Source organism: Setaria italica, chromosome I (assembly GCF_000263155.2).
Source record: "Setaria italica strain Yugu1 chromosome I, Setaria_italica_v2.0, whole genome shotgun sequence".
NCBI classification, from domain to species: Eukaryota; Viridiplantae; Streptophyta; class Magnoliopsida; order Poales; family Poaceae; genus Setaria; species Setaria italica.
This window is the reverse complement of record NC_028450.1, coordinates 35221227-35234175: the sequence shown is the minus strand read 5'-3', so window position 1 is coordinate 35234175 and position 12949 is coordinate 35221227. Positions and strand designations below refer to the sequence as shown.

At 49.9% G+C, this 12949-nt stretch overlaps 1 protein-coding gene across 1 annotated transcript; it reads left to right on the top strand.

Moving 5' to 3' along the window:
• The first annotated feature begins 3700 nt into the window (after positions 1–3700).
• Positions 3701–5631, top strand: LOC101756943 (myb-related protein Zm1). Its single transcript, XM_004953475.3, has 3 exons — positions 3701–3980; positions 4109–4238; positions 4335–5631. The coding sequence occupies exons 1-3, from the start codon at positions 3842–3844 to the stop codon at positions 5095–5097; spliced, it is 1032 nt and encodes a 343-aa protein (XP_004953532.1). The 5' UTR covers positions 3701–3841; the 3' UTR covers positions 5098–5631.
• Positions 5632–12949: the final 7318 nt, after the last annotated feature.

Below are 12949 nucleotides of genomic sequence, written 5' to 3'. Positions count from 1 at the left end.
CCTAGAATGGAAGGCTGCCAGCTTTGCAAACGACCATTTGGCGTGACTGAACACTGTGTATACCTGGCCTTTGTCGATCACCAACTCGATCCATCTTCGCGAAACAAAGAAAAGCCAAAGGAGACAGATTGGCTATTAATATATCTCGGTGTACAGTGTACAGTACAGTTCGGTCGACATGCACGATGCCGAACCGAGATCGTTCGGCCTCGTATCTCCGCATGTCACATGAGCTGGTGAACCTACTCCGGTCTTTTCGGATGGGCTATGGACTTCACGTTGAACCGCAAAAGGAGCTGCAACACTTTGTGCGATAGTCAGTGCACTCGTACGATGTACAAAGGCATCGCGGATGCAAAATGTCTCGCATCCTTTGTCCATTCACATTATGTATTTCTCGTAGCAGTATGAAGGGCAGTTCCATTTCTATCTTTTTAGGGAAAGTGGCAGGTGCTCTGCCTTTTTCATTCAAGATAGAAGAAGTCATGTTACAGGAACTGAAGTTTCACAAACTAAAAAAAAAATCAAGATCCTAGAAAGACAGGAACCATTGCTACCTCATGTTTGATCATTAATCCCATTTATATATGACTAATTGACTATGCATAATTACATGCAGTGCTACAGTGTATGGACATAATGGACTTCTTATTAATGTTCCTTTTTAATTTTGTTTTATCGTGAGAATCATTTGAGCAATCTCTATCGAAGTACAGGTCCCATCGACTGTCCTTCTCTGCTGATCTTTTCCTTCCTGAAACAATAGTACCAAAGGACAGGGCCACCAGTCGTCCAGTCCCCTTGCGTGATGCGCATGCATGTCTTTTCCTTCACCTCCCAAAACTGAGCTTTTGGCCTTTAGATAGATACTAGGCATACATCTTGTTTACTTGATATACACACCAGTACTGTAGTGTCCGGGGTCCCCGGACGTCTCTTTCGTTGCTACGAGTTCACTGATCGCAACCAGGCCTGATGGTCTGTTCAGGCGTTCAATGAGGTTAGCTAGAACGTCACTCGGGTATAGGTAGGGGGACCTGAGCTGAGCCAAAAGCTTACCCAGGATGCTTCGGTCGTTAAAGCCAGCGTCGTCTGATTCGTGCCCCTGACCTCTGCAAGGCTGTAGGCTTATGAGCGTGCAGCGGCCTATGGCATCGCTATTTCGACACATGACGAATTCATACAGGTGCCAAAGCCAAATCAATTGGAAACATGTCAAGGGTTAGGTGCGAGAAGGTAAAACAGTAGCAGGTACCAGTCGAGTATTGGTCACCCTAACTCAAATGACTTGGGATCTTGTGCCTCATCTCAATCCAATCAGGCTTGCTCTCGCTGGAAACTGGAAAGGGACGGGTGGTTGGAACCATACTGGATCGGTACCCACCAGGAGTATGCAGCAAAGTCCATAGGTGAGAACGGGTACAGCGATGGCAGCTGATGAGGAACTTGTCACGAATCACAAATCAACATTCAACAACGACTGTAAATGGGATTTTCGCTTGGCGACGGCTGCTGTTTTAGTGGAAACGCCTGGTCTTTGATCTTCACCGCTGTTGTCGGATTTTCTACAGGACTCCTCCGCACGGTTCCAACAATTGGTACACGTTGTTTTGAATTGCGATTTGAAAAATGTGGGCCTTGTGACCTAAAGTTTTGGAATTTTGGGACCTCATGGTCAACTCGACTAGAGTGTTTTGAATTAGGTGGATTCTTGCCAAAAGCATGGAGTGGTATTCAAATAGTTTCATGACATGCCTGATAGCATGATTATTGATCGTTGAAGCATGCCTGATAAATTTGATAAGTTAGTTGCTTAATTGTATTGACTTAAAACACTAGTAGGTAGTTGGTTTTGTTCCACTTGTTTGGACAGCCGGAGTACTAGGTAACATGTGCGCTCGTACAGAAACCAGATACCCACAATCTCACTGACGCACCGAGTGACACTGTCATAACGCAAACTTTAGATGAAAAATCGAGGAAGAAGCGGGAGCATGGATAATAGCAGGGGCAAAGGATTTAGTGTTATTTTCATCTAAAGAGTAAGTATAATTGCGTGTACCCTAACCGGTTAGTTGGCTGAGACTCTCTTCTGATAGAAATAGGCTCAATCTTGTACCCATTCGTTAAAAAAAAATTCACATCCGTTACCTTTCTTTCCGGAACAAATGCCAATGTCTCGAAGATACACAGAAACCTTTAGAAAGACTCTAAAGCTACAGTAAGTAGTCGGAATTAAGGCATTTAAATGTTCTGATTGAAAACCTAGCACATCCAGAAACCATCTCATTCGACGTTCAGAACACTCGGCGTCGTCTGGAAACTAACGTTGACTTGTGGAGGGTACTAGTATTGATTGGACTTTTTTTTTCTTTCGGTTTGTTCCATTGAAATGAAATTCTACAGCAAGCTGCAATCACTGTGTCGCAGGTACGCCGTCACACAATGAACAGTTTTAGAAAACCAGTGTGCTATTGAAATAGTAATCTAAAGGAAGAACAGTAATACCTATATGGATATATTTTCAAGCAAACAGACCTAGCTTCATAAGTACTGTTATGTGAGCACAGTTCCCTTTGATTTAGGTTTGATGTGATTAATAAAATTACTTTGCGAGTATACTAAAGCATCCATGTTCCTAAAGGAAGCCCAAAAAAATTATGAGGCACCTAAACAGGGTATCACGCCCTATTTTAAATGTTCTACTCAAATGCACATTAGAGACTCAACTGCTCGAAAAAGAAAAGCAGAAGAAAAATGGAGTTAGATAGCCACAGGCCCCACGAGATCATGCGGCGTGATATTTCAGCCAAATATTGCCCAGATCTTTATCAGTTGATGAGCACCCTTCTAAATTTTTTAAGATAGTCTCGCTTATAAGAGTACAAGTTGTAGTATCTGAACTTTTACATAGACACACTCCACACACATCCCACACACCTATGTGTAAATTAACACACTCACGTGACTGCTTTGAAGAGATGATCTCGAACACGGCTTCTGGTGACCCTTCCGAGTTAACCAGACCTGATCTTACAGGTTAACAGCTGTGGCAACATTAAGAATAATATTAGACGGTTGATGTTACGTATTACAGGCCTCACCATTCCATGAACTGACCTTTCCTTTTCCTTTCTTAATATAAGTTAACTTATACTAGTGGATCGCAAGTTCAGATTAACATATGTACCTGATGCAATCAGAATCAGATTAATGGTTTAGATAATATGAATTCGTTTAGACTACTGAAAAAGGCACTAAATTTTAAATTAACAAATAGAGCTCCAAATACAAATAGCAAAGGATATACTTGAATATACACTGCAATCCAGTACAGAAAAAAGGCAAGCACTTTAAAAAAATTTCAACTACTCCAAAAAGTCCCACACCAATTTCTTTTACAAGCATTAGCAGCTTAAGATTATCCTTAGACCTTAGCTCGTACACGTGTAGGATCACCAGGCCTGCTAGCCCCCCAAAAATGAGGCCATGTCCTGATTAACAACAGTCCGCAGGCCCTGGCTTGAGAAATCTGAGCCACACGAATGGCCTTCTCTCCCAAAGCTCCCGGTCCACAGGGCGTTGCTTTCCTGGGACAGGGGTTTGGTAAGCGCATTCTTACAGGTAGAAGAGGCAGGGGCGGGCAAGGCAACTGCTGGGTCTGTCACCTGTCACCGCAGCGTCACTGCCGGAGGGGAGCGCTAGCTGCTGCCCACCTCAGCCGCGTGCACATATATACCACCACCCTTCCCCTCCCCGAGCCGTGCTCACTGCTCTCTGCATCATCCAGCCAGAACCCCGGGAGTGGTGACAGCTTCGGCGAACACAGGGAGAGATCGGCATGGGGCGAGGGCGAGCGCCGTGCTGCGCCAAGGTGGGGCTCAACCGGGGCTCGTGGACGCCGCAGGAGGACATGCGCCTCATGGCCTACATCAAGAAGCACGGCCACGCCAACTGGCGCGCGCTACCCAAGCAAGCAGGTAGCTACTGTGTACTACTAGCTGGGCACTGCAAAATGTGCATGGCGAGTTGCAGGAGGCAGAGGAGAGGATTGCAGTGTGTTTCGTAGCGTTTTTGCTGATCGAATTTCCTTGGCTTGCTTGGATAGGTTTGCTGCGGTGCGGGAAGAGCTGCAGGCTGAGGTGGATCAACTACCTGCGGCCCGACCTGAAGCGCGGCAACTTCACCGTCGAGGAGGAGGAGACCATCATAAGGCTGCACGGCATGCTCGGGAACAAGTAAGCGACTGTCCATCATTAGCTCGTAGCATAAGGGATTCGAGTTTTCAACTCCATCATTGGTTGTGATGTTTTGAACAAATTTGATCTGTTCAGGTGGTCTAAGATCGCGGCGTGCCTGCCGGGGAGGACGGACAACGAGATCAAGAACGTGTGGAACACGCACCTGAAGAAGAAGGTGGCGCTGCGGGAGCAGCAAAAGGCTGGCGCGGCCAGTAACGGCGGAGCGGCGAGCGGTAACGACGCCGGCACGCCAGTCACCGCTTCGTCTTCGGCGTCCTCCTCGACGACGACCAACAACAGCTCCGGGGGCAGCGACTCCGGCGACCAGTGCGGCACGAGCAAGGAGCCCGACGCGGTCGACGTGCCCCCCCTCCAACTAGAGGACATCGACGTCTCCGACATGCTGGTGGACGCGCCCACGGCGGCGCAGCCAATGCTGTCGTCGTCGTGCTCCTCGTCGTCCCTGACGACGTGCATCGGCCGCGGCGTGGAGGAGCTGATCGAGCTGCCGGTGATCGACATCGAGCCGGATATCTGGAGCATCATCGACGGCGAGTGCGCCGACGCCTCGGGCGCGCGCCATGGCGATGCAACAGCCCCATGTACGGGCGCCGCCATCAGCACCACCAGCGTAGCAGGGGAGGAGGCCGCGAACGACGATTGGTGGTTGGAGAATTTGGAGAAGGAGCTAGGCCTGTGGGGCCCAGTAGGGGGTCCTCAGGACCATACGGGCTTGGGCCCACTGGTCGACTCTGAGAGGGACCCAGTCTCCACCTACTTCCAGACCGGGCCCTCCAATGCTGAAACTGAATTGCTAGATGTGGAACTCGAGCCATCATCTGCAGTTCTGCTATGAGCATCAGAATTCAGAACACGGAAAGATCTGATCGGACGGACATGATCAATTGGTACACTACCACCAGCAACGGCTACAAGAGCAACGAACAGCTTGGAGATGTTCGATGCAAACCCGGGAGCCATCTGTTTGATGAGGTGGCAAGTATCCCACTATCCCTAGGTCAATTAGAATGCACATACAAAAGGGCAAATCCGTCCAAGAAAGAGGCCAAGTAGTAGTGAAAAAACAAGTCCTCTTTTAACAGCTTAACGCAGATGTAGCTAATTAAGGTTTGATTGGTATGGAACACGGCGCTCCGGTGCTGAAGGAGGCAACGAGAAGTGCTGTACGCCATCTGTGTTGCTTGGTTTGTGCAGCGTGCATGTAGCATGTCGTCATCGTGATGTAAGCTCTTGATCATCCAAAAGAGTCCTACTCCTACCACTACCGACCATGTATGATGATGCCTTTTGTGAATCATCACCGGGCTCTGATTATGCTTTGGAACGCTTTTGCTTTTGATAATGCGATGTAACCTTTTTTTATCTCTCCTCTCTTTTTCATTTGCCATTGTTTTCGCTCTTTGGTTTTTCTTTATATAAGATTGCATATCTGTTTTTGTTTCTTCTTTTGCAATGTTACGTCTACCTTAGGACTGTGAAAGGAAATCACATGTTACTCGATGATAGCGAAGTGCCGAGGTAGGTTACCTAATCAGAGAACTGGAAACGTATGGGTTCATATCTTATATCTGGAATTCCGGATAATTTTTTGAAAATTATAAGAGGTTTGTTAAGCTCCATGCCGGTCAGTGATGATGAGTTGTTCACTCAGATGTTACATGCCAGCACAAGACATCAACATGATTACTCTACATCAACCACAATAAAATATTGAGTATGATGCTAACCTTAGCCAAATGAACCACAGTCATAGCCAAAGCCTAGACACAGTGCAACCGCACGCAGCCTGACATTTTACCACGCTGATGCACAGGCTTTCTTCAGTTTCTTTTAGAAGAAAACAACAACAGTTATTTGCAGGAATCGAATCTATCACAGGGTAGACATCCCAGCCATGCCCCCACGCGCTCCGCTCCCGGCGACAACGCCCCCGCCACCGCAACCAAACTCCTCCGCCGCCCCCACGCCGCATCCAGGAACTCCGCAGCCGCCTGGCCGGTCACGCCGGCCGCCCCCACCCCATCGCCCAAGCCAATCGCAGATCCGGCCGCACTGCAACCGCGCGCCAGGCCCAAGGTCAACACAAAGATCCAGGTGAGTGCTCCACAGATCCCGTCGGAAGGAGGCTGGGGCCGCTCTCCCTCGGCACGCCGCACATACGCCCAGGTCCTCAGAGGATCCACCGACGAGGATTCGCGCCAGGCACGGCGGTCTCGGAGGGGGAGCTCCGCCTTTACTACGTCCCCTCGGAGCAATTACTCCCCCTCCCGTTGTAGGTCACCTCTGTTCAACCACCGTCCCCCTCGCCAGTCAAGCCGCGCCTGAGGTGACGGGCACACGGCGCAAGGCGGCCGCCTTAACTCCCCTCCCCCCCACCCCACGATGCAGGATGGAAGACGGTCAGGACGTGGAGGAAGGAGAAGCATTCAAGCCTCACGCGACGCCCCAATGCAAACAGAGCTGTGCCGCACCCTCTTCGCCCACAGCACCACTCTTGCCCCCAGCACCAGGCAGCTCCGGGTCTCGCGCCTTCCGCGACATCACCGACGGCCGCTGCTTCATCTGCCTTGCCGCCAACCACCGCGCCGCCGTGTGCCGGGATCCAGTACGCTGCTTCCTCTGCCATCGCTCAGGCCACCGTGCGCGCAACTGCAGAAGCAAGCACCGTACGCCGAGGGACCCTTCATCCGCGCGCCGGCGGGCTAGCCGTCCTCCGGAGCGTGCCAACAGTCCAAGACCGACGACCCGTCAAGTTCCTCCTCCCCCACCGCTGCCTACTACATCAATGACAATGTCAAGACTCAGCGAGCCTGCGACGCGGCCGGGATAGGTGGATTGTCTCATCCAGTCCACGGGCGACATCGACGCCGACTTGCGGGAGTGGGACGCGACGGCGGCTGTCACCTAGGCGGTGCATGGCCCTGAACCAATGCAGCCACGGGACATCGAGAAAGGCCATCAGGGAGGACTTCAACCTATGCCATGGAGAGGTGACCGTCTCGCACCACTTTCTTGAAGCTTTCCTAATCAAGTTCAAGCATGCACATCACTACACAGCGGCACTCCAAAAAGGCAAAGCAACAGGCGCCGGCGTTGAGGTTCACTTCACTAAATGGAGGAGCCTCCGTGATGCAGAGGGAGCGATGCTGCTGTTCCGTGGAGAGCTGACATTGCAGAATGCCTCATCGGTAGCTACTGCACCCTGGAAGCCATCGACACCAACCTGGACCGGCCGAAGGAAACGAAGACCATCAACCTGTAGATGTGGATGGCGAATCCAAGCACAATCCCCTAGTGTGTCTGGCTGACCTTCACCGGCCGGGTGCGCGACGCCAGGGTGGAGTCTGTGTTGGTGTCCCAGACGCCACCAGAGCACTGGCAGCAAAGAGTGAAGCATTGCATCATCATCCACCTAGAGGAGGTCCAGGACTACACGTTGGCTTCGGTCAACCTCGACAATAGGACCTCCTGCACCCTGACGATCCGCCGCCTCCCGCCATGGCACCTTGGCTGCATCGACGAGGAGACCGTGCCACGCCGGACCATGGAACATGCCGCGTGCCAGCACTCGCCGCCACGTTCTGACCAGCAGTGACCTAGTCGGAACAACGCGACGGAGGACGATCGTCGACACGGAGGCAGAGATGAACGCGACCGGCGCCGGGGCTACAACAACAACCACCCGGGCCAAGGCAACGTGTGGCGCCGGCGCAAGGAGGACGACGACGACCGCGATAGTCACGGCCATGGTGAACGTTCTCACCACGGCCAGGACACGCAGAAGCATGCAGGCGGAGACACCTACCGCGAGAGGGAGTGCTCGCCCAGGCGCTTCAGCTGGGCAGGAGGGAGCAGACACGAAAGGTGCAACCACCTGAATGACAGCAGCAGCCTCAACACCAGCCCACCGCATCAACTGCCTCAACTCGGTGCCCTCCGCGACAAACAGGTGATCGAGCTTCAGTTTCTGTTTGCTAATCAAGCATCCACACTCCAGGAGGCGGCCAGGAACTACCTGCGCCGGCAATAGGGACTGGCGGCCACAGAGCTCCCACCCCTGCACGATCTCCTCCTCGACTACATCGACAAGGCGCCAGCTCCTGCGACACTGAGTTGCTAGAGTGACGACATGCTCATTGCGACTCTCTTCACTAGGCTGGAGCCACTCCTTCAGGACGACGAGCAACCCCTGCATCACCTGATCCCACCGGCGCAAGAGGGTTCAGCCAAGCGCCGCCGCCCACAACGAGTCTTCGACATGTCATCGGTACATCGCAGTGCACAGCTTTCTACTCGTCGGCCGATGCCAACCATTCAACGCGCGTAGCATAATTTGTGCCGTAAGCTTGGTCTGTTGAATGATGATCTGCAGCCCGTCGAGGCTGCCCTGCAGGAGTACCTTGTGATGTTTCAGGGACCCCTCCCTCAAGAGGTGATTGTGGCACTCACGGCGGCATTCAACCTAGAAGAAGCACACACTGAAGGCCTAGATGAAGCAATGGCACCGGTGGTCGGAGATGCCATTGATGATATCCAGGAAGCTGTCAATGCAATGCAGGCAGAGGTCCAAGCGGCCACTTAGCTGCAATGCAACTGCGTCGACTAGAGTCTCTATTTTGTTATGTTATTAGCACTTCTAGAACTTTGGTGTAGTGCGCGGCATCACTGCAATTTCATTCAGTTCATCAGAGACCACTTGTTCAATTGGGTTGTAACCTTAATGTCACAGCACTGTCAAGACTGCGCTACAACATTTGTATCGTCTTTCCATCAGTTTTTCTCCCAGTTGCACCTGTGTGATTTCCTGCTGAGGAGGCAGGGTGAGTTTCTGCATCTGTGTAACTTAATGCTGAGGGGGCAGGGGGAGTTCTTGTGTCCCTGGGCCACGCCGCTCTCACTGCTGAATTGCACTTGCCTTACCGCCAGGAGAGTAGCATGCAATTATGTCAATGATGCAAACGAACATTGAAATTCTATACTGGAATGTGAGGGGGCTAAACAGGAGAGTAAGACGAGACACCGTCTGAGAGACAATCTCAACAACTTTGTGCCACATCGCCTGCCTCCAAAAAACTAAACTAAGCAAAATCAACCAATTCACAGTCGCGTATTTGGGAGGACATCGGCTCGATAGCTACATGTATAAGCCAACGGGGGGCATCAGTGGCACATGGGGAAGCATTCTCCTCCTATGGAACACCAACCACGTTGAGTTGTCAGACGTGGTGATAGGACAACACCATATCACGGCAACAGTTAAAATGCAAGAAACGTCAAATAGCTTCGTCCTATCGGTTGTTTATGGCCCGACCAGAGCTAGCAGGAAAGCAGAGTTCCTCGCCGAGTTGCAATCTCTAAAGCCAGGAAACAACTCCCAATGGCTAATTCTAGGTGATTTTAACCTCATCTACAAAGCGAGCGACAAGAACAACACTAGACTAAATCGTAGCCATGTGACCATGTTTAGAGACACCTTGGACGCCTGTGATCTACGCGAGATTCACCTCCAAAATAGAAAGTTCACGTGGAGCAATGAGAGAAGAAATCCCACTCGTTAAACTCGATAGAGTATTCGCCAATGAGCAATAGGAATAGGCATTCACCAAACATACACTGCAAGCCCTATCCACTTTCCTATCTGACCATTGTCCACTATTGTTGTCCAACCATAGTGGCCCAAGACATCCAAAATCGTTCAAATTCGAAAATTTTTGGACTAAACTTCCAGGATTTAAGGATACAGTCGCCCAAGCATGGAATGAACCAACAACACATGCTGAGCCTTTCCACAGATTATATCACAAACTGCATGATACGGCCGTCGCTTTACGGGAGTGGTCAAACCGTCTCATACCTCATGCTAGAATGCAACTTTTCATGGCCCTAGAGATTATTCTAAGATTGAACATAACGCAAGAGCAGCATGCACTATCCGATGAAGAATGCCTTCGGCGTAACTTCTTAAAGACTAGAGCATTGGGTCTCGCCGCCATCGAATGAGCACGGAAAAACCAAGCGAGCAGAATGAACAACCTAAAACTAGGAGATGCGAACGCATGTTTTTTCCACCGCCTATCAACTCCAGGCGTCGGAAAAACTTCATTCACAGATTAAAAAAGGGCTTAGAATGGGCATGCACACATGATGAAAAAGCAACCGAGATCCAAAACTTCTTCAATAGCACCATGCAACATCCACAGTTGAGACAGGCTGATTTCAATTGGGGCAACCTGCGAATCAACACCCATGACCTGTCCTCTCTAGACTCACCTTTGTCAGAGGAGGAAATCAAAAGAGCCATCGACAAATTGATGAGTGATAGAGCTCCAGGACCGGACGGGTACACTGGGTGCCTCTTTTTAAGTCATGCTGGGAGATAATTAAGCAAGATGTAATGGTGGCGGCAAATTCTTTTTATTCACTTCGTTGCAACAGCCTAGGGCATATAAATTCAGCAAACATCATATTGTTGCCAAAGAAAGAGGGGGCTGACACCGTCCAGGATTTCAGGCCCATAAGCCTGATTCATTCCTTCATCAAAATCATCACTAAAGCATTGGCACTAAGGCTTCAACCGCATATGAACTCAATTGTTTCCAAATGCTAGAGTGCATTCATCAAGAAGAGAATCATACACGATAATTTTATGTTGGTGCGCAACACGGCCAGGCACTATCATCGCAACAAAGTGCCAGCAATATTCCTTAAATTGGACACTGCAAAGGCGTTCAACTCAGTTGGATGGGATTATCTACTGACCCTCATGCAACACCTTGGTTTCCTGACGCGTTGGCGTGACTGGATTGCGGCGTTACTATCGACATCCACCTCCAGAGTCTTCCGAAATGGGGTCCCAAATCAACCACTAAAGCATGGTAGGGGTCTAAGACAAGGTGACCCCCTCTCGCCGCTCCTCTTCATCATAGCAATCGACCCACTGCAGAGGCTACTTGAATTGGCAACGGATATGGGTATCCTCTCTAAGTTGCGAGGACGTGGCCCCTCATGTAGGATATCAATGTACGCAGCTGATGCGGCGTTGTTCATTGTGCCTAGAAAGGAGGAGATAGATGCACTTGTAAACAACCTAAATATGTTTGGCGAGACGACGAGGCTCAAATCAAACTTCCAAAAATCAACAGCGCTGCCCATTCATTGTCAAGGAATAGAGCTAACCGAAGTGCTGCAAAACCTCCCGGCAAAGCATGGCACCTTCCCTGTCAAATACCTGGGTCTACTGCTCTCTACGACACGGTTAAAGGCGATGCACTTTCAGCCATTAATGGACAAGGTAATTGGGAAATTGAGCAGTTGGAGCGCTAGAAATATGACAACAGCTGGAAGATTGACACTTGTCAAATCGGTACTAACCGCCCAACCAATTTATCTTCTCACATCTCTAAATGCACCAAAGGAGATCATGAAGATTATTGATGCTAAGAGGAAGAAATTTCTTTAGGCCAACAATGAAAACTTAACCGACAGAAAATGCAAAGTCAACTGGACCCAGTCAGCCAGGCACAAGAAAGGAGGCGGTCTAGGAGTGTTGCATATGGCGAAATTCTCCAGGGCTCTATGTTTACGTTGGCTATGGCAATGCTCCAGCAGTATAAAGAAAATGTTCTACAAAGAGAAAGAAAAATGTTCTATGCAATCCGGATGCTTCCACGGTAGCCACGATTTTAACAATTGGTGACGGCAACAAAATATCATTCTAGGACAGTCGATGGATAGATGACCAAAGGCCAAGAGACATGGCACCGAACCTATTTAACATCTCAAGAAGAAAGAACAAATCATTGCACGATGCTCTCACTGATGATGCTTGGATCCCTGACTTAGACCTCCTACATCATGGTCTCTCGGTGACACACTTCATAGAGTACCACCGACTATGGATGGCAGCGAGCCGAGTACAACTCAGGTTGGGAGTCCAGGACACCATCCTGTGGAAGTTGACAGCAGATGGGTGATACAACACGCAATCAGCATACCAAGCGCAGTTATTTAGGTCCATGATGACTAATTTCGAGGCACTCATATGGAAACCGTGGACGCCACCAAAGTGTAAGTTCTTCAGCTGGCTGGCCATTCAGGATAGAATCTGGATGGTGGATCAACTAGCGCGTCAGGGATGGCCGAGTAATCCACGTTGCGTTTTTTGCGATTCAACTCAGGAGACCTGAATACACCTATTCACTGAATGCAGCTTCACGAGGAGCATATGGACTCAACTGAGTGCATGGACAAGGTGTGAAGACATGGACCCAAACCGTTGGATTCCGCATGACACGCTACACGACTGGTGGTCAACTTTAGCGGGCGTGCAGGTCGTCGATAAGAAAGGATTGAGAACAGTAATCATCCTAGTGATGTGGGAGATATGGAAGGAGCGCAATGCACGGATTTTCCAACACCAGGAACAATCCATCAACCATTTAGTGGCCAAGATAAAAGAGGAGGCAAGTACATGGGTGGCAGCAGGGGCTAAGCACCTAGAACGGTTCGTAGAGTTCGTGAGCCGTACGTAATGGTACATAGTGATGCCCCGTTTCCTATTCCCCAGGCGCTAGCCGGGATGTGAGTGTACAGTGTGTACATAGCTTTATTTTGTTTTGCACCTAGGGCTTTCCCCTTTGGCTCTCGTTTAAAAAAAACAACAGTTATTGATTGGACATGCTTTTACG

Excerpts from the sequence above, each read along its gene's own strand:
- LOC101756943 (XM_004953475.3), top strand. The coding sequence starts at position 3,842 with ATGGGGCGAGGGCGAGCGCCGTGCTGCGCCAAGGTGGGGCTCAACCGG. Across the intron at positions 3,981-4,108 it reads CGCGCTACCCAAGCAAGCAG|GTTTGCTGCGGTGCGGGAAG; the intron begins GTAGCTACTGTG and ends TTGCTTGGATAG. Across the intron at positions 4,239-4,334 it reads CACGGCATGCTCGGGAACAA|GTGGTCTAAGATCGCGGCGT; the intron begins GTAAGCGACTGT and ends TGATCTGTTCAG.